Source organism: Cherax quadricarinatus, chromosome 79 (genome assembly GCF_038502225.1).
Source record: "Cherax quadricarinatus isolate ZL_2023a chromosome 79, ASM3850222v1, whole genome shotgun sequence".
Lineage (NCBI taxonomy): Eukaryota > Metazoa > Arthropoda > Malacostraca > Decapoda > Parastacidae > Cherax > Cherax quadricarinatus.
Window position 1 is genome coordinate 5,873,001 of NC_091370.1, and position 26,352 is coordinate 5,899,352.

General features: G+C 44.8%; 1 protein-coding gene across 1 annotated transcript in view; it reads left to right on the plus strand.

Moving 5' to 3' along the window:
• The window catches only part of Thor (eukaryotic translation initiation factor 4E binding protein thor), a 35,250-nt gene extending 9,355 nt beyond the window's left edge, over window positions 1–25,895 (plus strand). Inside the window, exons 2-3 of the mRNA XM_053796925.1 lie at window positions 16,885–17,049; window positions 24,482–25,895. Of these exons, the coding sequence (XP_053652900.1) occupies window positions 16,885–17,049; window positions 24,482–24,519 (203 nt within the window). The 3' untranslated portion in view covers window positions 24,520–25,895. The remainder of the gene's footprint in view (window positions 1–16,884; window positions 17,050–24,481) is intronic.
• Window positions 25,896–26,352: the final 457 nt, after the last annotated feature.

Consider the following 26,352-nt stretch of genomic DNA (forward strand, 5'->3'; position numbering starts at 1 on the left):
GTGCCTACGCTGGTTTAGCAGACGGCACCTTTACGCTGAAGATGTCATTGCGTCACCCCATTCCCTATGTATTTATCGAAAATTTCAAAACACAGATTATGGTAACGTACTCTGGGCAACCGCGCACGTGCCGCCTGTGTGGCAATTTTGACCATATGGTTGCCGAATGTGGGAAACGAGGACAGCCCCGAGGGACAACCCGTATACAGGGCCGGATTAAGAAGTCTCCGGGCCCTAGGCTATTCAGATTGGCGGGGCCCCTTTGAGTTACGGGTAAGCGAAGCGACCCCTTCCAGCTTGGGGGGGGGGGTCGGTGGTCGGTGGTAGCCTGTTTAAGGTCTAATTAAATACATTCTGGCTATTTAGATTAAATTTAATAGGGAAAGTACTTCAAGACAACCAAAACCATTTACCAACAGCCATTATAACTATCTTGTTAAATCATGCATTTTAAAGAGAATAAACTCAAGACAGCATAGTATTACTAGATTAGGCTATTAAAGTAGTGACATCATGTACCTATTATATTCAGCATAACCACTACAGCACTATTATTCCCTTTATAAATCACTGACCATTATTGTTATTGCATCATGCATAAGACTATCAAATCATATAAACTCAAGAAAGTAAAGAATTGTTTATATTCACAGGCACTTCTTAAATAAACTTTTTTCTGGATTTCATATTGGCAAAATCATCAATTATATTCTGAAAATCAATATTTCTTGTTAGATCAGACTCAGTGGTCAACAACTTAAGGCACCTAAAATGGAGGAATATAGCAAATAATATTGTTGCAGTAATAACACGAGGAGGCAGCTCTGATGAAAACTCACACTCACACGAGCTTTTAAATCTCTGCACAAAATTCAATTTAAACCAGCAAATAATAGAGCCTACTAGACTGGAAATACACTAGACCTCATCTTCACTAACAATGATGATCTGATAAGAAATGTCACCGTATCAAAAACAATATACTCAGATCACAACATAATTGAGGTTCAGACATGTATGCGTGGAACCCCAGACCGACATAATGAGACTAGTCACGAGGGAGCATTCACCAAATTCAACTTCAATAACAAAAACATAAAGTGGGACCAAGTAAACCAAGTCCTAACCGATATAAGCTGGGAAGATATACTAAGCAACACAGACCCCAACTTATGCCTAGAACAGATTAACTCGGTGGCACTCGATGTATGCACAAGGCTTATTCCTCTAAGAAAAAGGAGTAGTAGATGTAAAATAGAAAGAGACAGGCGCTCCCTTTACAGGCGACGGAAAAGAATAACAGAGCGGCTAAAAGAGGTCAATATATCTGAAATGCGTAGGGAGACACTGGTCAGAGAAATAGCAAGCATCGAACTTAAGCTAAAAGAATCCTTTAGGAGTCAGGAATCGCGGGAAGAACTAAAAGCCATAAATGAAATCGAAAGAAACCCAAAGTATTTCTTCTTCTATGCCAAATCAAAATTGAGAACAACGTCCAGTATTGGGCCCCTACTTAAACAAGATGGGTCCTACACAGATGACAGCAAGGAAATGAGTGAGCTACTCAAGTCCCAATATGACTCAGTTTTTAGCAAGCCGCTAACCAGACTGAGAGTCGAAGACCAAAATGAATTTTTTATGAGAGAGCCACAAAATTTGATTAACACAAGCCTATCCGATGTTATCCTGACGCCAAATGACTTCGAACAGGCGATAAATGACATGCCCATGCACTCTGCCCCAGGGCCAGACTCATGGAACTCTGTGTTCATCAAGAACTGCAAGAAGCCCCTATCACGAGCCTTTTCCATCCTATGGAGAGGGAGCATGGACACGGGGGTTGTCCCACAGTTACTAAAAACAACAGACATAGCCCCACTCCACAAAGGGGGCAGTAAAGCAACAGCAAAGAACTACAGACCAATAGCACTAACATCCCATATCATAAAAATCTTTGAAAGGGTCCTAAGAAGCAAGATCACCACCCATCTAGAAACCCATCAGTTACACAACCCAGGGCAACATGGGTTTAGAACAGGTCGCTCCTGTCTCTCTCAACAATTGGATCACTACGACAAGGTCCTAAATGCACTAGAAGACAAAAAGAATGCAGATGTAATATATACAGACTTTGCAAAAGCCTTCGACAAGTGTGACCATGGCGTAATAGTGCACAAAATGCGTGCTAAAGGAATAACAGGAAAAGTCGGTCGATGGATCTATAATTTCCTCACTAACAGAACACAGAGAGTAGTCGTCAACAGAGTAAAGTCCGAGGCAGCTACGGTGAAAAGCTCTGTTCCACAAGGCACAGTACTCGCTCCCATCTTGTTCCTCATCCTCATATCCGACATAGACAAGGATGTCAGCCAAAACTAGGGAGGCCAAGCCCATGATGACACTCTTCAGGTCACTTGTTCTATCTAGGCTGGAATATTGCTGCACTCTAACAGCACCTTTCAAGGCAGGTGAAATTGCCGACCTAGAAAATGTACAGAGAACTTTCACGGCGCGCATAACGGAGATAAAACGCCTCAATTACTGGGAGCGCTTGAGGTTTCTAAACCTGTATTCCCTGGAACGCAGGAGGGAGAGATACATGATTATATACACCTGGAAAATCCTAGAGGGATTAGTACCGAACTTGCACACGAAAATCACTCACTACGAAAGCAAAAGACTTGGCAGACGATGCACCATCCCCCCAATGAAAAGCAGGGGTGTCACTAGCACGTTAAGAGACCATACAATAAGTGTCAGGGGCCTGAGACTGTTCAACTGCCTCCCAGCACACATAAGGGGGATTACCAACAGACCCCTGGCAGTCTTCAAGCTGGCACTGGACAAGCACCTAAAGTCAGCTCCTGATCAGCCGGGCTGTGGCTCGTACGTTGGTTTGCGTGCAGCCAGCAGCAACAGCCTGGTTGATCAGGCGCTGATCCACCAGGAGGCCTGGTCACAGACCGCGCAGCGGGGGTGTTGACCCCCGAAACTCTCTCCAGGTAAACTCCAGGTAAACAGCACCGTGTCTTCCTTTGCAGATGACACCCGAATCTGCATGACAGTGTCTTCCATTGCAGACACTGCAAGGCTCCAGGCGGACATCAACCAAATCTTTCAGTGGGCTGCAGAAAACAATATGAAGTTCAACAATGAGAAATTTCAATTACTCAGATATGGTAAACATGAGGAAATTAAATCTTCATCAGAGTACAAAACAAATTCTGGCCACAAAATAGAGCGAAACACCAACGTCAAAGACCTGGGAGTGATTATGTCGGAGGATCTCACCTTCAAGGACCATAACACTGTATCAATCGCATCTGCTAGAAAAATGACAGGATGGATAATGAGAACCTTCAAAACTAGGGAGGCCAAGCCCATGATGACACACTTCAGGTCACTTGTTCTATCTAGGCTGGAATATTGCTGCACACTAACAGCACCTTTCAAGGCAGGTGAAATTGCTGACCTAGAAAATGTACAGAGAACTTTCACGGCGCGCATAACGGAGATAAAACACCTCAATTACTGGGAGCGCTTGAGGTTCCTAAACCTGTATTCCCTGGAATGCAGGAGGGAGAGATACATGATTATATACACCTAGAAAATCCTAGAGGGACTAGTACCGAACTTGCTCACGAAAATCACTCACTACGAAAGCAAAAGACTTGGCAGACGATGCACCATCCCCCCAATGAAAAGCAGGGGTGTCACTAGCACGTTAAGAGACCATACAATAAGTGTCAGGGGCCCGAGACTGTTCAACTGCCTCCCAGCACACATAAGGGGGATTACCAACAGACCCCTGGCAGTCTTCAAGCTGGCACTGGACAAGCACCTAAAGTCAGCTCCTGATCAGCCGGGCTGTGGCTCGTACGTTGGTTTGCGTGCAGCCAGCAGCAACAGCCTGGTTGATCAGGCTCTGATCCACCAGGAGGCCTGGTCACAGACCGGGCCGCGGGGGCGTTGACCCCCGGAACTCTCTCCTGGTAAACTCCAGGTAAGGCTAGGTTACACAATTTGTGTTGCCTCATTGTTGAACGGAGCTGGTTTTTCACTCTTTTCAAAACAGAAAATGAACGTTCTCCTTCACAGTTAGTAGCTGGAAGTGTTAGGTAAAGGTGATACACTGTCAGCATTAGGGAAGGTTTCTGAGATACCTGCATTTCTTAAATGTTTCAAAGCAGCTGAGGGCGCACATTTTTCAGGTGGAGCTTTAATCTGATTCATATACCCAGAAAAATGAACTATTTCTTCAACAAATGTGTCCTGAACATCTGCTGAAAGGTGTTGTTGCAACTTTAATGCAGCTTCTCTCAATTCTGCATCTGGTATAGTAGTAATTTTGAACAGAAATCCAAACTTGTCATTGAGATTCTGGTAGATTTCTTTTCTTTTCACCAATTCTGTAATCAGTGAATCCAGAATGACGAAGTATGTAGCTGTCTTACATTTCTGCCTTGGTAGCAACACAGTTTAAATGTCTGGCTCTTCAAAATTGCGTTTCCTCTTCCTTGACCGCTGATGATCAGCCCGGTAAATGTAGTCTTTCACCAGCAGTTTAGCTTTCTCTTCAAACATTTCAAAAGCTTCATCGTTGCGAAGTGAGCTTACAAATTCCACTAAGCCTGCATAGAGGTTAGCACAAGTAGCCATTTCAATTTCAATTTTCTGAAGTGTCTTGTTCGTGGCATTTAACCGTTCCAGTATACAGTCCCAAAGCACACAGTAAGGCCAATTCAAAATCTTCCGATTTTGATGCTAAGCTGGCTGCTTCGCTTCTTGTAGTTGCTGTCTGGTCTTCATCCTCTGCTATTTGGATCAAAGCAGAACATATTTCAGCAAAGCTGTCTTTCAAAGCATGTGTTGCATCATGCTGCACTGACCACCTTGTTGTTGATAATGATTTGATGACATCTCCATGAATGGTTGACTTAGTATACTCCACCAATGTGTTGAAGCAGAGAAAAAATTAAAGAGTGCTTGTAAAAGTCCAAAAAATTAAACTGCAGCGACACAACACTCCGCAGCACATGACCCAACAAGATTAAGAGAATGTGCTGAGCAGGGCACATATTCAGCAAGTGGGTTGATTTGCTTGATACGGGCTTGCAATCCATTATATTTACCCGACATGGTACTTGCATTGTCGTAGCTCTGGCCACGGCAATCCATAATAGAGAGATCATGTTCAAGCAGAGTATCCAGTACTACATTCATCATTGTTTCTCCATCATGGCCTGAAAGAGGAATGAATTTTATAAAGCGCTCTACAGGCTTACCACTGGAGTCGACAAAGCGAACAATGAATGTCAATTGATCTGTATGTGAAATATCTGGTGTTGAATCTACACTTATTGCAAAGTATTTTGCAGTTTTCACAGCTGCTATGATGTTATTGAGGACCTTCTTAGTCATCAGTTCAATAAATTCATTGCATATAGTAGATGACATGTAAGATACAGTGCCTCTTCCTGCATTCCCAAGGCGTGACACATGATTTGCTAAGAATGGATCAAATTGTGCTAACAGTTCTATGATCCCTAGGAAATTGCTATTGTTTTCCGAACCAAAAACCTCATTTTCTCCACGGATAACAAGTCCTCTTAGAGCTAAGAGTTTTACAACAGCAACAACAGTTTGATTTTCCAAATGAGAATCCAATAAGCCTTTTTTCTGTGCACGAAATACTGGCTAAAATGCAGCTCCTGTGAGTGGTGCTGTTTTCATGTTCCTGTGACCCACTCTCATAAGAACGTCCAACATCACGTTCACGAGATGCCATAATGAGGATGTATCACTGTCTGTAATCATGCAAATACAAATTTTTCATTATCAATTATTATTAATTTTTTAATTATTAATTTTTTTTTCTGTCAATTGGGGAGATATGGCCCTTGTAGCCCCCTTTCCTCTGGCTGCGCATCTAAAAATTCAAAACGTTACCAGAAAGGAGTCATATACAGAACTTTTACCATAGATTAGGTTAGTTATTTGGGCTATGAATATTTTACTAATTCATCCTCCTTGATCTCCAATTTACTTAAACAGAAATCATACTGAGTCCAAGAACAATGCACAATGGTATTTATATTACCATTTTCATAACTAAACTAATCATTGTTTTGCATGATATATGGCCTACCACCATAGATAAGGACATGAGAATTAAAGAATGCAGGGACAATTTTCAGTTTCACCCAACCAACGATTTTCTGATGTGGCTTATGTGTTTCTGGGGAAATATGTAGTAAATTAATTGATGTTCTACATCACTTCCGTCGCAACTTGAAAACTAAGCATTTGCGATGGAAGTGATGTAGAACATCAATCAATTGAGATCTGTTATTGAAATGATAAAGACTTAAAGACAGGACAAAGTGCTTTTAAAACCTACAAACGGAAGTCAGTTTGCGTTTTTAGGTTTTTCGTTATAGTATTTTTACCAAAAATGCGTCTTTACTAGTCAAGTAACCCTATCAGGTACCTCCCTTAACATTTAGAGGCGAAAACAAACATGTATCCATACACATCAATGTCTATCAACAACACTTCAGTTAATTTGTCACAGTACAAGTCTAGATAACGTGTAATTACTACAGAAAATTGGAGAGGAATCTCCCATACTCGCCCATTAGCGGGAAAACACAGCTGTTCTGATGTAAACAAAGGCGTGTTGAGTGTTGCCATCTATGGTTAGGTTTATTTATTTTTGTTTTATTTTATTTCATTATTTATTTTTGTTTTGATTAATTTTTAAAAATCAATTTTACTCTCCAAACACTTGAACTTTTTAGGTAGGGACCCCTTTGCACTTGCACCATGCGCGCAGTCTTGGATGAGCCCCTGAACCCCTTGGACCACAGGGCCCCCAAATGCGCGGGGCCCTAGGCAAATGCCTAGTTTGCCTATGCGGTAATCCGGCCCTGCCCATATAGGGGACCCCGTCCCTGTCCCAGTGATAGCTCTGGAGGGCCGGGAAGGAAGTGAGCGTTGGGTTTTGTGGAGCGAGGAAGCGGAAATGACAGCGGACGAGGTGGTGGCGGGGCCAGTGTGGGGAGACCCCAGTGGATGCTACAGAAGTGGAACTAGCCGAGGTGCTGGAGTTGGCATTGCAATCAATGTTCCCGACTGCGGAGGGGAGCTCCCAGCAGATGGTGGAGGTGCATTGGGAGGAATCGCTAGATCCAAGTATGGAGGAGGAGGTCGTGACGAGGAAGAGGGCTGCGGCGACCTTGGATTCCAACGATGTGTTGATGCCTGTCCAGCGGCCAGGAAAGAAGGCTTTGATAGACGTGGTCTGCAGTGTGAGCAGTGGCAAGCCGCAGCGGCAGGTGGTGCAGGGGAGGGGCCAGTGATGTGCCTGGTAAGAGAGGCACAGGTGGTCGTGGGTCCCTTGGGTCAGGTGAAGGGTGTGGCGGGGCAGCGAGGGGAAGAAAGCCTATGCCGGCTTCAGGTGTATGACTATAGTAAATGCCAATGGTTTGTGTGTGCGTGCTAAGTGTGAAAGGTTTAGGGCCTTTTTGTAGCAGCATAGAGTGGACGTGGTGTTCCTTCTGGACATAATTCTAAAGATAGCAGTCTGTTGGAGGTACAGGGATATAGGGTGTTTGCCTCACACTCTGGCCGCTTGAAAGGGGGTGTGGGGGTCTTGATCTGGGAGGAAAGCCTGGGGTGAGGGGGCGGGCTCTGTGGGTGGATGGATGAGCCTGTATCATTTGTGTGCATGTATGCTTCTGCCGAGTGATGTGTGGGTGAAGACGGCATTCGTACATTGCTGTCTGTGGCGATTGGAACTGTTATATGGAGGGCTGATGTGGCACTGAGGGGGGCTAGTCACTTTTCAAACGTCTTAGGGAAACTTTTTAGAGATGTTCAATTGTGGGATGCGTTTAGTGGTGGTTCGTGGGAGGTGGTGCATACTTTTGTGCAGGAGGGTGACACTCTCCACACTGTCAAGGTGGCGTATTTGGATCATCAGGCTGTCGTGGCGAAGGTGGGGTGGGCGTTGCTGGTGAGGGGACAAGCAGGTTATTGGAAGTTGAACACATGGGTTCTCGAGGATGAGGGGCTGGGGGGGTTTTGTGACGGTATGGGAAAGGCTCGGTGATGAGGGGCAGGAGGTTGAGGATGTGGTAGGTCGGTCGGACAGGATGGCAAAGGAAATGATCCACAAGTTTTATGTGCGAGTGGGGAAAAGGATTAACCAACTGCGTTTGGGTCTGACCAACTACTTAGAGGCTAGGTTAAGGAGCTTTTATGGCCAGGGGAGGTGCCACGGGAGTTTGCCCGATGGAGGAAATTGAAGCATTGAAGGGGACGATCTGGGAGTTACAGGATGAGAGGTTTGAGGCAGTACGGGTGCAGGCAGGTGTGGAAGAAGTTTTATGGGGTGATAGGCCATCTGCATGACTCACAAAATCGTAATGACACGATTGCAAACAAACCATACCACGGGCTGGATTGAAACCTCGGTCAGAGAGTCTCAAAACTCCAGACCGTCGCATTAGCCACTGGACCAGCTAGCCACAATAAGATTCGTCCAACTAGGTATATTTCTACACCATAGGAAGGTTAGCATAGGCACCACTGTGACCACAAATGCAAGCTAGCGTGGCCATGAGTCATGTTGACGGCATTGAGGGGACTTGAGCTAGAGTTCATCATGGCCACGCTAGCTGGAGATTCGTCTGTAAAAACTTGCATTTGTGGTCACAGTGGTGCCTATGCTAACCTTCCTATGGTGTAGAAATATACTTAATTGGACGAATCTTATTGTGGCTAGCTGGTCCAGTGGCTAACGTAACGGTCTGGAGTTTTAAGACTGACCGCAGGTTCAATCCCGCCCGTGGTATGGCCATCTGCATGTGTGCTGCATGGCCAGCAGCAGAGGAAGCAGGCCACCACCATCTTGCAGTTAGAGGTGCACAGTCCAGTGGAGGGTTATCGGGAGGGTCAGGTTCTGCGAGCGACAGAGGGTATGAGTGCATATGTGGACAAGTGGTATGGGGAATATTGGAAAAGTTGTGGCGTGGTGTGGGAGGATTTGGAAGAGGCGTGTGGGTGAGTGCCGTGTAAACTTGGGGGGGTGCGATCGCGCTGCGCTGGGGGGAGCCATTGAAGAGGGGGAAATCTGGCAGGCACTGATGGAGATGAGTATGGGTAATGCGCCAAGCTTGGATGGCCTGCTATGTGAATTTAACATTCAGCATTGGGAGCTGCTGTGGGACTTTTTAGTTTGGTTGATGAATGTGATGAAGGGGGGGGGGGTAAGTTGGGTGAGCTGCAGGCCATGGCAGTGGTGGTGCTGGTGCCGAAGGGGTCACAGCAACGTTCCCTTTAGGACTATCGTTACATATCGTTGTGTGCTAATTATAAACTGTTTGCGAAGGTATTGGGGAATCAAATGAAACGTGTCATCGATGGGGTTGTCGCAAAGCCAATTTGGCCTGCCGGGTAGGTTGATGGTGATGGGGCATGTGGTCCTTCAGGGGTTTGTAGTGAAACTGGAGGGGGGACGGGAGGGGTTTGTTGGCGTTGGATTGGAAGGGGCCTATGATATGGTGGAATTACATAGAGAGAGTTCTGGGGGTCAATGCCCCTGCAGCCCGGTCTGTGACCAGGCCTCATGGTGGATCAGGGCCTGATAACCCAGGCTGTAACTGCTGGCTGCAAGCAATCCAACATATGAACCACAGCCCAGCTGGTCAAGTACCGACTTCAGGTGCTTGTCCAGTGCCTGCTTGAAGACAGTCAGGGGTCTATTGGTAATCCCCCTTATGTATGCTGGGAGGCAGTTGAACAGTCTTGGGCCCCTGACACTTATTGTGTTGTCTCTTAACGTGCTAGTGACACCCCTGCTTTTCATTGGGGGATGTTGCATCGTCTGCCGAGTTTGCATTCGTAGAGAGTGATTTTTGTGTTTAAGTTTGGTACTAATCTCTCTAGGATTTTCCAGGTGTATATAGGATAGAGAAATGCTTGGGGACGTTGCGTTCGTATCTTTTAACCCCTTTACAGCGTGTAATTGTGGTGAATGCCCTGCTGTTCAGCAAAATATGGTATGTGGCTGCCATGCACCCCTTAACAGGGTTTTCAGATTCTTATGGGGCTCGAGGTGTGATTAGATGCGACGAGAGGTGGTGACGTTGCCAGCGAGGCGAGTGGGTTGGGACTACTGGACCTGCATTAGCGAGTTAAATGTGTTTTTATTAGGTGGGAGGTGATGCGAGTTGGGGGATTCCGTGGGGGACAGATGGGCCGGGTGCATGATGTGTTATGGCGTTTGTATGGGGATGCGGAGTTGCGGGAGTGTGAGATGGTGTTGAGAGCAATGGCGCTGGCTCAGGAGCCAGGGAAACTCAGAGTGGGGGTTTTGTATGGACTGCTAGTGGGTAAGGTAGTAGCGCCAGTGGAGGGGATCTTCCCTGTGTACGATTGAGGCAACATTTGGCTTCGTTTCAGTAAGATGAGGCTCCGTCCCAGGGTCCATGAGGTGGTGTACCGGTTCCTGCATGGTATTTTGCCAACAGATATGGTACTGAGGGATAAATGGGTGGTGGAGGGGGGGTGATGTGGGATATGTGGGGGAGGAAACATTCCATGTAGTATATTTTTGAGAGGGGTTGGTGGCATTAGAGAATGGATTAGTCGGGTGGTGGGGTGGGTCAGGGGGAGAAGGCTGTCTGTGCTGCGGGCACTTAGCTTAGATGTGGGGGGGGGAGGTCGAGGGAGTTGTATGTAATTGTGGATTTTGTTTACATATGGAGTATGAGGGGGTGGGGGGAGTGGGGTGTGCAGAAGAGGGTTCTGGCAGTAACATTCTATAGAACGATGTGCAGAAATAGGGACTTATATGGGAAATGGTGGGAGGCAGGATTTTCAGAGGGTTATAGGACCCTCACTGGGGGGGGGGTCTGCTTGCATTGTGAGGGTGGGGGGGGTTTGTGTGCAAGGCAGCAGCACATGGTGAAGTTTGGGGTGGGAAATAAGCCACTTAGGCTTATTTCCACTGAGGTCTTCTGATCCTCTTCCTTTGGATGTACCCTACAACAGTTGGCTGACAGGTACCTACTGACTGCTAGGTGAACAGAAGCAACAGGTGTAGGGAAACATATTCAGTATTGCCACTTGTGCTGGACTTGGACCAGGGCCACTCAGATTTGAGCCTAAGGATACCCATTATGACCAATCACTGTGCCTTATTTTAAAGCTGTAGGGGGTTCTTTGATCCTCTTCTCCAAGGTGCAGCCCACAACAGTCGCTCAACACTTGCCTACTAGGTGAACAGGAGCAACAGGCATGAAGAAACATGCCCAGTGTTTCCACTAGTGCCAGAATTGAATCTAGATCCTTGATGAATAAACAGCTGCACTTGTGTAGAGAGAGAAGCAATCTTAGTGCTGTATAGTATTCCCTTTAAGGTCTTCCTGTACTCTATTTCTGTACTCTGTTCCACAAGGCACAGTACTCGCTCCCATCTTGTTCCTCATCCTCATATCTGACATAGACAAGGATGTCAGCCACAGTATCGTGTCTTCCTTTGCAGATGACACCCGAATCTGCATGACAGTGTCTTCCATTGCAGACACTGCAAGGCTCCAGGCGGACATCAACCAAATCTTTCAGTGGGCCGCAGAAAACAATATGAAGTTCAACGATGAGAAATTTCAATTACTCAGATATGGTAAACACTAGGAAATTAAATCTTCATCAGAGTACAAAACAAATTCTGGCCACAAAATTGAGCGAAACACCGTCAAAGACCTGGGAGTGATCATGTCGGAGGATCTCACCTTCAAGGACCATAACATTGTATCAATTGCATCTGCTAGAAAAATGACAGGTTGGATAATGAGAACCTTCAAAACTAGGGATGCCAAGCCCATGATGACACTCTTCAGGTCACTTGTTCTATCTAGGCTGGAATGTTGCTGCACACTAACAGCACCTTTCAAGGCAGGTGAAATTGCTGACCTAGAAAATGTACAGAGAACCTTCACGGCGCGCATAACGGAGATAAAACACCTCAATTATTGGGAGCGCTTAAGGTTCCTGAACCTGTATTCCCTGGAATGCAGGCGGGCGAGATACACGATTATATACACCCAGAATATCCTTGAGGGACTAGTACCGAACTTGCACATGAAAATCACTCACTACGAAAGCAAAAGACTTGGCAGACGATGCAACATCCCCCCAATGAAAAGCAGGGGTGCCACTAGCATGTTAAGAGACCATACAATAAGTGTCAGGGGCCTGAGACTGTTCAACTGCCTCCCAGCATACATAAGGGGGATTACCAACAGACCCCTGGCAGTCTTCAAGCTGGCACTGGACAAGCACCTAAAGTCAGTACCTGACCAGCTGGGCTGTGGCTTGTACGTTGGTTTGTGTGCAGCCAACAGTAACAGTCTGGTTGATCAGGCTCTGATCCACCAGGAGGCCTGGTCACAGACCGGGCCGCGGGGGCGTTGACCCCCGGAACTCTCTAGGTAAACTCCAGGTAAACATAATATATAGACAGTATCTCCTTTTTGGATTTAACATTGCTGTATATTTTCTTCATTGTCCTCTTGGGAATCATGATTAATGTTAAGTTACAGTTGGAAGTTGAGACAAAAATGAACAGAAAATATTGTTAATCATAATGTTGCTGTATCAATACATACTGGGACAGCTGACTAGTAAATTTTTATTAAGAGTAAGTGCCCAACTTGTAGGAGTGATATAGCACCTAGGGAATAGAGGAAATGAAGTTTGATCCAAGGAAGGCAAGGTTAGATCCAGTTTCTTGAATCAGTGTCCCTCACCAGGGGCATAGTTTATCTGAAAAAACTATAGTATTAAGTTCATACTTTGGATCCTTCCTTTCCTATTAAATCTGCATGCACATTTTTCTGTATGGTACGGCATATTTATTTTCACACTCATTGCTTCATGCCGGTAGTGTGACCGTAAACAGTGGAGGGCAGACTTATTGCCCTTACCTCGATCGTCTGGACAGTAGTTTAGTCTCTGCAGATCACTTTGATATACACTGCAGTACAGGGTAATGTATTATGTCAGTGTACAGTACAGTGGACCCCCGCATAGCGACCTTAATCCGTGCAAGAGGGCTGGCTGTTATGCGAAATGTTTGGTATGCGAATGAATTTTCCCCATAAGAAATAATGGAAATCAAATTAATCCATGCAAGACACCCAAAAGTATGAAAAAAAAAATTTTACCACATGAAATATACATTTTGCTACACACAACGAGAAGGATACATGCACAATAGTAGAGTAGTACATGCACAATATATATTGTGCATGTACTACTCTACTAAATGAAGAATAAATGACACTTACCTTTATTGAAGATGCAGCAATGACTGATGAGACACTGTGTCCTGGGAGTGCCTTTTCTTCCTGAGTACTGTAGGTCCTGTTTGGTATTTTCTTCCAGAACAGGCCTTATCACACTGTGTATGTCACTACGATTCTTAAATCTCTCAAACCAACCTTTGCTGGCTCTAAATTCACCAATATGAGCACTAGTTCCAGGCATTTTCCCTGTTCACCTGGGTGTTAGTCGACTGGTGTGGGTTGCATCCTGGGAGACAAGATTAAGGACCCCAATGGAAATAAGTTAGACAGTCTTCGATGACACTGACTTTTTTGGGCTATCCTGGGTGGCTAACCCTCTGGGGTTAATTGTTTCTTGGTATTCTCAATAAGCCACACCAACAACGGTGCTACAGCAGCAGCAGCAGCTGACGGTGGTACAGCAGCAACAGACGATGCTACAGCAGCAGCAGACGATGCTACAGCAGCAACTGACGATGTTACAGCAGCAGCAGATGCTACAGCAGCAGCAGCAGCTGACGGTGGTACAGCAGCAACAGACGATGCTACAGCAGCAGCAGACGATGCTACAGCAGCAGCAGACGATGCTACAGCAGCAACTGACGATGTTACAGCAGCAGCAGACGATGCTACAGCAGCAGCAGACGGTACTACAGCAGCAGGAGCAGCTGACGGTGGTACAGCAGCAGCAGCTGACAGTGCAGCAGCAGCTGACAGTGCAGCAGCAGCAGACGATGCTACAGCAGCAGCAGCAGCAGCAGCTGTACCACCAATAGTAGCGATGGTTGATTGGGGTTCATTATACAACCTGGCCAGCTCGGAGACACGCACTCCACTTTCATACTTATCAATGATCTTTTTCTTCATCTCCATAGTAATTCTCACCCTTATTGCTGTAGGGTTGGCACTAGAAGCTTTCTTGGGGCCCATGGTCACTTATTTTCCAGAAAAAAATCACCAAAAACACCGTAATAATACGAAATGTTCCGATTGTATGCTTGGATGTTACCGCGGAGGCTGGCTGGTAAACAATGCCACCGGCGGAACATGTGAGCGTGGCTCAGGCCGCACATTGGACGCGTCTCGGACGAAGGGCGCTGAGCGGGTTTTTGGGCGGTATGCGAGGCAAAATTTTAGCGATCAAAGCGTCCGGTATGCGGATTGTCCGTTATGCAAGGCGTCCGGTATGCGGGGGTCCACTGTACTGTACAGTGGAACCCCGAGTTTGTCGTAATCTGTTCCAGGAGCTAGGCCTGAACTCGAAGCAGCCGAAAGGCGAAGCAGTATTTCCCATGAGAAATAATGTAAATACAGTTAATTCATTCCAGACCCACAAAAATATTCACAAAAAAAAATACATTTTTTAAAGAATAACTATAGTTTTACATACACACAACATAGATAAATACATATAGTATACAATAGATAAATTAAAATTTAAATTAACATTTAAAATAACATTTGTATGTATATGTACTTACCTTTATTGAAGAGACTTACTGGCATCTGGAAGATAGGGAGGAGGAGAGAGGGAGGACTTATTGTTTGGAAGGAGAATCCCCATCCATAAGGACTTGAGGTATCAAAGCCCTCTCTGGGGTTACTTCCCTTCTTTGTCTTTTAATGCCACTAGGACCAGCTTGAGAGTCACCGGACCCCTGTCACACAAAATAACTGTCAAGAGTGCTTTGTTTCTAGTCTCTTTAAGATTTCCCTAGGATGGGAGATGGTTCTGTCACTGAACTTGTTGCAGAGATGGCTTGTTTCAGCTTGCTCAGGGTAATACTTCTCGGCAAAACTTTGCACGTCATTCCACTTTGCACAAATCTTCTTAATCAATGAAGAAGGCACCTCCTTCACTTCCTCCTCTTCCTCTGAAGCAAATTCCTCAGCTGTGGCCTGTTGCTGTTCCAGATGAAGCTCTTGCAGCTCTGTAGAGGTTAGCTCTTCCCTATGGTCGTCCACCAACTCTTCCACATCCTTGCCACTCACCTCCAACCCCATGGACTTGCTCAATGCCACAATACAGTTCACAATAGGCAGAGGGTCAGCAGGGTCAGGGTCAGCCTCAAACTTCAAAATCCCTCTGGACGACGCATTGTGGCCACAATTATCTCCAGGCAGAGTTCAAAGTCCTGGAAGTCACTCCCTCCCAAGCCTTACCTATAAGGCTTATGCAATGGAGGATACTGAAGTGCTTCCTCCAGAACTCTCTTAGGGTCAACTGAGTGTCTGAGGTCACTTCAAAGCACCTTTCAAACACTGCTTTGGTGTAGAGTTTTTTGAAGTTAGAAATGACCTGCTGATCCATGGCCTGGAGGAGAGGAGTGGTGTTAGGAGGCAAGAACTTCACTGTTATAAAACTGAAGTACCTAGACAATAGGTCTTTCAAGTTTGGAGGATGAGCAGGAGCATTGTCCATTACCAGGAGGCACTTGAGTGGCAACTTATTTTCCAGGAGGTATTTTTTCACACTGGAGCCAAACACTTCATAGACCCACTCTGAAAATTTGCCTTGTGACTCATGCCTTATTATTTGTTTTCCACAAGACGCAATTTATTCTTGATGACATTGTTTTTCTTAAACACACCGGGATTTTCTGAGGGATACACTAGTAAAGACTTCACTTTAAAATCCCCACTAGCATTAGCACAGAACAAAAGAGTTAGCTTGTCTTTCATAGTCTTGTGTCCTGGCAGTGCCTTTTCCTCCTGAGTAATGTAGGTCCTCTTTGGCATTTCCTTCCAAAACAGGTGTGTTTCATCACAATTAAACACTTGTTGGGGTTTGAATTTTTCAGTTTCTATGTGCCCCTTAAATTCATGCACAAATTTTTCAGCCGCTCGTTTGCCTGGCTGGCTGCTTGGCTGGCTGGCTGGATGGCTGGCTGGATGGCTGCCTGGCTGGCTGAATGGATGGCTGGCTGAATGGATGGCTACCTGGCTGGCTGAATGGATGGCTGCCTGGCTGGCTGAATGGATGGCTGAATGGATGGCTGCCTGGCTGGCTGAATGGATGGCTGCCTGGCTGGCTGAATGGATGGCTGCCTGGCTGGCTGAATGGATGGCTGCCTGGCTGGCTGAATGGATGGCTGCCTGGCTGGCTGAATGGATGGCTGCCTGGCTGGCTGGCAGGATGAGACCGCAGGGTAATGTTCACTCAAGGATAAACAACGCTAGACTGGCTCATCATGCCTGCAGAGAGAGGCATGCAAGGGCAGGCAGGTGGACAGGTCTGGTATGCCGGTCAAAACCCGGGGCAGTGGCCGAAACTCAGGACAAAATTTGGTCAAAAAAGCGGTCAAACCTTGAAGCGGCTGATACTCAGGGCGGCCGAAACTCGGGGTTCCACTGTACTTCATTGCCCCAAATATAAAATGCAATTAGTTGATCACTTGTACTGTATTCTGTGTATCATCATGCTGTAATGCACTATTTTTGGGCAGTTAATTTGCTTATTGCAGTAATTGTATTTAATGAACATGTTGAAAATGCATAAAAGACGATAATAGTAATGAAAATTAACTTTTAGGTACAAGAATCATCTATGAACGAAACTTCTTGCTGCAAATGCGGAACTCTCCATTGGCCAGGACTCCTCCAAAGAACTTACCAGTGATACCTGGAGTAACTACCAAGGATGATGCTGTTGTCCATAGGGAAAATGGAACTATTGCAGAGGAACCGGAGAAGACTGGTAAGGTGTTCACCGTTCAACTTGAGTACTGCACTACTGTATACGTATCTTTTTTTTTTCTCTCCTCTTAGTAACTGTGAGACTCTTCCCTATTACAGCTATGCTATAATCATAGACCTTTTTCACAGTACCTGTAACATCTGACTAAGTTTTTGTCATTCAGGTGTGGCTATCACTTACATAAACAGAGTTGTCCATACTTGGTTATACAAGTTGCACAGAAACAAAAAAATAAAAAAATGTGACCACCAACAGCACAACACAAACATCTGCCTCAGGATCCTTTTCCAAATCACAAAAAAAGCAGCATCCTAAAACAATTGTGTTGGTATTTGTATTACCACATACATGAAAACAAATACAGTGGACCCTCGCCTAACGATATTAATCCGTTCCTGAGAGCTCAATGTTAGGCGAAATTATCGTTAGGCGAATTAATTTTCCCCATAAGAAATAATGGAAATCAAATTAATCCGTGCAAGACACCCCAAAGTATGAAAAAAAAAATTTTTACCATGTGAAATATTAATTTTAATACACACAAACTAAAGAAGAGATGTACAATACATGACACTTACCTTTATTGAAGATCTGGTGATGATTGATGGGATGGGAGGAGGGGAGAGTGTGGATGGTCTTAGTGTTTAGAAGGGGAATCCCCTTCCATTAGGACTTGAGGTAGCAAGTCCTTTTCCGGGGTTACTTCCCTTCTTCTTTTAATGCCACTAGGACCAGCTTCAGAGTCACTGGACCTCTGTCGCACAACATATCTGTCCATAGAGGCCTGTACCTCTCGTTCCTTTATGACTTTCCTAAAGTGTTTCACAAAATTGTCAGTGTAATAGTCACCAGCACGGCTTGCAATAGCTGTGTCAGGGTGATTTTCAGCAAAAAAGGTTTGCACTTTAAGCCACATTGCACACATTTCCTTAATCTTTGAAGTAGGCAACTTCTTCAATTTCTCTCTCCCCTCCTCCGAAGCAGTTTCCTCAGGTGTGGCCTCTTGCTGTTGATGATCTAGCAGCTCATCAGTGGCTAGTTCTTCATTGTCCTCCTCCACCAACTCTTCCACATCCTCCCCACTAACCTCACCAATATGAGCACTAGTTCCAGGCATTTTTTCCTGTTCACCTTGTTGTTAGTCAACTGTTGTGGGTCCTGGGGGACAAGATTAAGGACCCCAATGGAAATAAGTTACAGTCCTTGATGATGCACTGACTTTCTTGGGTTATCCTGGGTGGCTAACCCTCTGGGGTTAATCGTTTCTCGGTAATTGTTTCATGTTAAGCCGTACCAACAACACACACTCCACATCTTCGAGTAATACAGCTGATGGTGATGCAGCAACAGCAACAGCTGACTGTGGTGCAGCAGCAGCTGACTGTGGTGCAGCAGCGGCTGACTGTGGTGCAGCAGCGGCTGACTGTGGTGCAGCAGCGGCTGACTGTGGTGCAGCAGCGGCTGACTGTGGTGCAGCAGCGGCTGACTGTGGTGCAGCAGCGGCTGACTGTGGTGCAGCAGCGGCTGACTGTGGTGCAGCAGCGGCTGACTGTGGTGCAGCAGCGGCTGACTGTGGTGCAGCAGCGGCTGACTGTGGTGCAGCAGCGGCTGACTGTGGTGCAGCAGCGGCTGACTGTGGTGCAGCAGCGGCTGACTGTGGTGCAGCAGCGGCTGACTGTGGTGCAGCAGCGGCTGACTGTGGTGCAGCAGCGGCTGACTGTGGTGCAGCAGCGGCTGACTGTGGTGCAGCAGCGGCTGACTGTGGTGCAGCAGCGGCTGACTGTGGTGCAGCAGCGGCTGACTGTGGTGCAGCAGCGGCTGACTGTGGTGCAGCAGCGGCTGACTGTGGTGCAGCAGCGGCTGACTGTGGTGCAGCAGCGGCTGACTGTGGTGCAGCAGCGGCTGACTGTGGTGCAGCAGCGGCTGACTGTGGTGCAGCAGCGGCTGACTGTGGTGCAGCAGCGGCTGACTGTGGTGCAGCAGCGGCTGACTGTGGTGCAGCAGCGGCTGACTGTGGTGCAGCAGCGGCTGACTGTGGTGCAGCAGCGGCTGACTGTGGTGCAGCAGCGGCTGACTGTGGTGCAGCAGCGGCTGACTGTGGTGCAGCAGCGGCTGACTGTGGTGCAGCAGCGGCTGACTGTGGTGCAGCAGCGGCTGACTGTGGTGCAGCAGCGGCTGACTGTGGTGCAGCAGCGGCTGACTGTGGTGCAGCAGCGGCTGACTGTGGTGCAGCAGCGGCTGACTGTGGTGCAGCAGCGGCTGACTGTGGTGCAGCAGCGGCTGACTGTGGTGCAGCAGCGGCTGACTGTGGTGCAGCAGCGGCTGACTGTGGTGCAGCAGCGGCTGACTGTGGTGCAGCAGCGGCTGACTGTGGTGCAGCAGCGGCTGACTGTGGTGCAGCAGCGGCTGACTGTGGTGCAGCAGCGGCTGACTGTGGTGCAGCAGCGGCTGACTGTGGTGCAGCAGCGGCTGACTGTGGTGCAGCAGCGGCTGACTGTGGTGCAGCAGCGGCTGACTGTGGTGCAGCAGCGGCTGACTGTGGTGCAGCAGCGGCTGACTGTGGTACGATAGTATTTCTCACCCTTTTTACCACAGGGTTGGCACTAGAAGCTTTCTTGGGGCCCATGGTCACTTATTTTGCAGGTGAAATCACTAAAAATGCTGTGATATGAAATATTCCGATTGTATGCTTGGATGTGACCGCGGAGGCTGGCTTGTAAACACTGCCACCCACGGAACAAGTGAGGCTGGCTTAGGCCGCACGTGGACGCGTCTCGGACGAATCGCGTTGAGCGAGTTTTTTAGTGCTAGGCGAGGCAAAATTTTTGCGGTAAAATGTATCGCTAGGCGGATTTAACGTTATGCAATGCCATCGTGAGGCGAGGGTCCACTGTATAGGCAAGTGTATGGCAGTAGCATTATTGCCTAAGCTGGAAATTCACTAGAATGGTGGAAAAAATTATGCTAGTTCTCCCATCTCTGGTAAACCTAGCTAGTAAATGAGTTTTCATCCCCCTTCTCAGTAGAGAGTGAAAGATTGTTCACCACTGGAGTAGAGAACATCCACTCTCCTCATTGGAATAGATTAACTTCTGAAAATGGGGAGATATTGATGATCCTCTGCTTCAGCTTGAGAATTTTTAATGTTAGTGCATAGTGCTGAGGCCTGGTCACAGACCTGGCTGCAGGGGCATTGACCCCCAAAATTCTCTACAGGTATAATCCAGGTGTAGATTATTGTACGTATATTGTTTATTAATTTCTTTTATTTTTAATGTGTTTCTCTATAGTTTAAGAAATAGTGTAGTACATATAATGATAATGTCAGTTAATTCAGGAGGCTGTTATTCAAGTTCTGAACTAAAATTTTAGTTCAGAATGTGAATAACAGTTATTACAATTTATATTTTTTTAAAGTGCTCAAGATGTGTTTTTTTTATTTAAGCTTTAAATAAACAGTATTACAAAAGTATTGTATGTTTTAGTTTGATGTTTAGTATAAATAAAAATTATTCATTTATTTTTGTAATTTATTTCTGATTATCTTCATCAGGTTACTAAATATGTAATTCAGATTTTTTTTGTAGGCATTGCAAGGGTGTCTGTAATGAGTAATAATGTTAGCATCTAATAGAAATTAAGTTATTTAACATTTATACCTCCAGGGTTATTTAATACATACTGAGAAATAAGAATTTCTTTATATACTGAGCAAAGACATCATAATTTTAAAAATAAAAAAATACATATATTGAAAAAATATCAATGTCAGTATTGGCCTAAATCTTGAGTACAGTACAGTATCAGTATTGATATCAGCAAAAATTTTGGTATCTTTTCATCCCTTCTCTGTTCTGTGCTGATCTGCTTACAATTTATAGGTTGTATGATCAGGGCTTTTTCCTAGCATAGTTGGTTGCACTTTTTCAATAGCATGTCGAATTCACATTTGCCAGGCTTGTGTAAACTTGGTGTTATATTGTAATTTAATAATTCTTGTTCATGCCAAGTGGTTTGGTTATGTTGACACTGGGCTTGTACTGGCACAGTGTGAACTGTACAGTATTGTGTATACTATATTTTAAATATATTTTTAAGCCTGCCCATAATGCTCTGCATACAAGGGGCTTTTGGCATGTACATCCAATCACTATATTTCTTTGTACAACTATGTATCATGTCCAAATAAAAAATAAATAAATAAATAAATATTCTGGACATTTAATTGCTGTAGTAAAGCAAAATGAGATTTTCATACTGTACAGTGGACTCCCGGTTATCGGCCGTAATCCATTCCAGAAGGTCGGCCAATAACCGAAATGGCCAATAACCGAAATGGCCGATAACCGAATTAATATTTCCCATAAGAATTAATGGAAATACAATTAATCCGTTCCAAACAAAAATATTCACAAAAAAAAAATAATTTTTTTAATTATGTAAGTATTACATACCTTTATTGAAGCCTAATGCTGGCTTCTGGAAGACAGGGAGGAGGAAAGAGGGAGGAGTTAGTATTTGGAAGGGGAATCCCCTTCCATAAAGCCTTCTCTGGGGGTTACTTCCCTTCTGTCTTTTATTGCCACTAGGACCAGCTTGAGAGTCACTGGTCCCCTGTCTCACAAAATAACTGTCCAGAGTGCTCTGTTTCTGGCATCTCTAAGATTTCCCTGAAGTGGGAACATAATTTTCAGCTGCACATTTGTCAGAACTTGCAACCTCACCATACCTTACAGCACTGTGTATGCCACTATGCATCTTAAATCCATCAAACCATCCTTTGCTGGCCCTAAATTCACAAACTGCAGCACTTGTTCCAGGCATTTTCTTTGCAAGATCCTCATGCAACTGCTTTGCCTTCTCACAAATGATCAACTCCACAACACTGTCTCCCACTAATTCTTTTTCCTTAATCCACAATAATAACAACTTTTCCATCTCTTCCATTATTGGCGGCCTTTGTTTAGTTAGAAAAGTTACTCCTTTTGCAACATTAGCATCTTTGATTTGTTCTTTCCTTGCCAGGATGGATGTAATTGTTGTTTTATTCTTGCTGTACATCCTGGCAAGTTCCATCACCATACCATTCTCAAACTATTCTATCACTTCACTCTTAAATTCCATGGTGTTTCTCACTTTCTTTACCACAGGAACTTTACTAGGAACTTTCTTTGGGGCCATCTTTACTTATTTCACAGTTGCACTGCAAGAAAAACCACTAAAAACAATGGTAAACAAGCGAAATGTTTGGATGTATGAGCAGAAGCTTCCTCAGCCACCGATAGACAAATCCAATCTGATACGCAAGCTGCCCCAGCTGGTGGATGGATGCGTCCAAAATGGCCGATAACCGAGCGAACGGCCGATAACTGGGCGCCGAAAAACCCGCCAATAGCCGAGTTAGCCGGTAACCAAATGCCTTCAAGTCTTGAAGATGTACTCATTGGAGCAGAAGAGAGAGAGAGAGATACGTGATAATATATACCTGAAGAGTACTCGAGGACCTGGTCCCAAATCTGCACTCTGCCATGACAACATACTGGAGTGAGAGATATGGAAGTGTAAAATGAACCCAGTGAGGAGTAGGGGTGCGGTGGGAACAATTAGGAAACACTGTATCAACATCTGGGGTCCTAGACTATTCAACATCTTACCAGAAGATATCAGAAACACAGCTGGAATAAGTGTAGAAGCCTTCAAGAGGAAACTGGACAAGTATCTTCACCAGGTGCCAGATCAACCAGGCTGTGATGGATATGTGGGGCAGTGGGCCTCCATCAGCAACTGCCTGGTTGACCAGGCAAGCACCAGGCGAGCCTGGCCCATGGCCGGGCTCAGAGTGTAGATAAACTCTCGAAACTCTTCAAAGGTATATCAAAGGTACCCTAGTTTACTCTTAAATTTACACTTAATAATAATAATAATAATAATCCTAGATGGTAGGCTGGTAGACAGCAGCCGTCCAGGGAGGTACTACCATCCTGCCAAGTGAGTGTAAAACGAAAGCCTGTAATTGTTTTACTTGGTGGTAGGATTGCTGGTCTCTCTTCTGTCTTGTAAACATGCAAGATTTCAGGTACGTCTTGCTACTTACACTTAGGTCACACTACACAAGCATGTACAAGCATATATATACACACACTCCTCTGGGTTTTCTTGTATTTTCTTACTAGTTTTTGTTCTTGTTTATTTCTTTTTATCTCCATGGGGAAGTGGAACAGAATTCTTCCTCTGTAAGCTATGCGTGTCATGAGAGGCAACTAAAATGCCGGGAGCAAGGGGCTAGTAACCCCTTCTCCTGTATGCATTACTAAAGTTAAAAAGAGAAACTTTTGTTTTTCTTTTTGGGTCACCCTGCCTCAGTGGGATACGGCCAGTTTGTTAAAAGAAGAAAGAATAATACAGATCTCTGTTTCTACAAGTATATGTACAAGGTATAGAGGCCTAACTGACATAAATGACATACTGCTACATAGAAAACTGCTTGTTATGCAGAATATTTCAGGCAAATTAGGTAAATTTTGTCCTGGGATGCAACCCACACCAGTCAACTAACACTCAGGTACCCATTTTATACTGATGGGTGAACATAGACAACCGGTGTAAGGAAATATGCCCAATGTTTCAACCCTCACCGGGAATTAAACCCGGACTCTCACCATGTGAAGCGAGAGCTCATAAACCATACCCCCGGCCGGGATTGAACCCGCGGTCATAGAGTCTCAAAACTCCAGCCCGTCGCGCTAGCCACTAGACCAGCTAGCCACAATAAGATTCATCCAACTAGGTATATTTCTACACCATAGGAAAGTTAGCACAGGCACCTCTGTGACCACAAATGCAAGTTTTTACAGACGAATCTCCAGCTAGCGTGGCCGTGACGAACTCTAGCTCAAGTCCCTTCACTGCCGTCAACATGACTTAAGAAATCGTAATGACACGATTGCAAATAAACCATACCCCCGGCCGGGATTGAACCCGCGGTCATAGAGTCTCAAAACTCCAGCCCGTCGCGCTAGCCACTAGACCAGCTAGCCACAATAAGATTCATCCAACTAGGTATATTTCTACACCATAGGAAAGTTAGCACAGGCACCTCTGTGACCACAAATGCAAGTTTTTACAGACGAATCTCCAGCTAGCGTGGCCGTGACGAACTCTAGCTCAAGTCCCTTCACTGCCGTCAACATGACTTAAGAAATCGTAATGACACGATTGCAAATAAACCATACCCCCGGCCGGGGTTGAACCCGACGGGCTGGAGTTTTGAGACTCTATGACCGCGGGTTCAATCCCGGCCGGGGGTATGGTTTATTTGCAATCGTGTCATTACGATTTCTTAAGTCATGAGAGCTCATAACTTTCTGTATACGAGGCTGTGGATAGGGTAGATTTTTTAAGTGTTGTAATAGTATTTCTGTATTTTTTTCAGAGCATGCTGAAGGTGACCAGTTTGAAATGGACCTTTAAACTGTCTCCCTGGCCCCAGCATCACCAGGTTTCTGCCCATCTCACCATTTGTACAGAAATCAAGTAGATCAGTTTCAGAGGAACCTGCTGTACAAATCCTTGGGCTTAAGCCCACTTGTTGCTCATGTCTGAATTGTTTGGGTGGCATCCTAACTTTTCAGTGGCTCTTCATACCTAAGTACCAGTAGTCAGCCTTTGCATGAGATTTTGACCTGAGCCTTCCTTGGACTTCCATGGTGATGATGAGGTCAGGTTCTCATAATTGGTTACGTGGCTAACCAGCACATTCGACTTTGTATCGGCAGGGTCGTACTTATATAAAATGAGCAAAGTTTTACTTGCTCAGATATCGCTCAACAGCAAGCACAATGTGTGTCAGCCCAGTGAAGTAATTTTATGTGTTGCCCTTTCCTATGGGTTGCCAAATTTGATTATTGCTTGTGTGGAAGGAGAGGATCCACTCTACTGAGTTAAGTGGCCAAACCAGTATATTTGGAGTTAGTGGGGTGGAATACAAGCATTTGAACAAATGCAGTTGAAGTTCGTTGAAATTAGTACCCCAAAGCAATGTAGAACTGAGGGCTGTCAGAATGATTTTTTTTTTTTTTTTTTTTTTTTTGTCTTGCATCATCATCAGGGATTAAGTGCAAGTGCAATTGTGAAAATGATTTCATACATTTTCTTTTAAAGACAACTAGTTTTGCTTAGTGCCAAGAATAATTTCCTGTATTAAGTGAATTGTGTGTTTTATGCTTTCTCACAATGTTTTCTTCATCTCAATTTATGAAATATTTGATATTGGTATAAATGTTTCCTAAAAAAAATACTTTTACACACAGTAAAATATGCAAACGACATTGACAAAAACAAATGCAAATAGGATTTTTTTTTATGTAAAATTTACACATTAGTAGTCAATGACTTAACATAGGTGTTCGGTTTTTGTGATGAATTTGAGGTAACTGTGAGAGTATGATTTCTGTGCTCTGTAAAAAAAAAAAAAAAAAATATTGAGGAAAGCGGGTGTGACTTGTAATTCCTCTTCCATTATGCAATAAATATGTTTTATAACTGTTTATAAAAAATATTCAAAAGTTTTATTGCCTAATAAATGCCATGTCTAGCCATTAATTATAGGTTAAAATTAAAAAATTTTATACTGTATAAAGGCCTGCCTAGATGAAACCCATTGGTTTTAAATGTTGGATGCACAGGTTCAAACACACAGTAATTAACTTTTTAATGGTAATTTATGGTAGTCGTGTTTGGTGACGTTTGTAGCAGTGAGTTTTTTGCAGTAATTTGGACAGGGCATTAAATATTGGAGCGAAATACTTATTATAAAGTTCTCATAAAAGAATAAATCCCCATAAAAATTTGTTTCTCCGCTACCTATGCTCTCTTAAGATATATTTGGAAACTAACAAAGTTTAGTGTTCTCAGTTGAAGGAATTTTGTTTTCAAAGTAAAGTTAAGATTTAGCAAGTAGTTGATTTTAAATAAGTCTTCCTGCATGTCCACTTTTAGTGTTATTTTGGCAGTGAAGGGCTTTTGAATATCTTTTCTGTCATACCTGATACTAACCTAATAATAATAATGTCATACCTGATTGCTTCCCATTTACCAGGCACTGATAAATGTGGAAATCAAGAGGAAACCAGTTCTCTACCTTTGCCAAGTGCCGGATCAACCAGACTGTAATGGCTGTGGGTTAGGCCACTAATATTCACTCAACAAGGAAGCTTGGCCAAAGGCCAGGGTGGTAGGGTAGAAAAGCCCTCAAAATTGATCACAGGTATATGGCACTAGAGAGGTTTTTTAGTTTAGGAATGA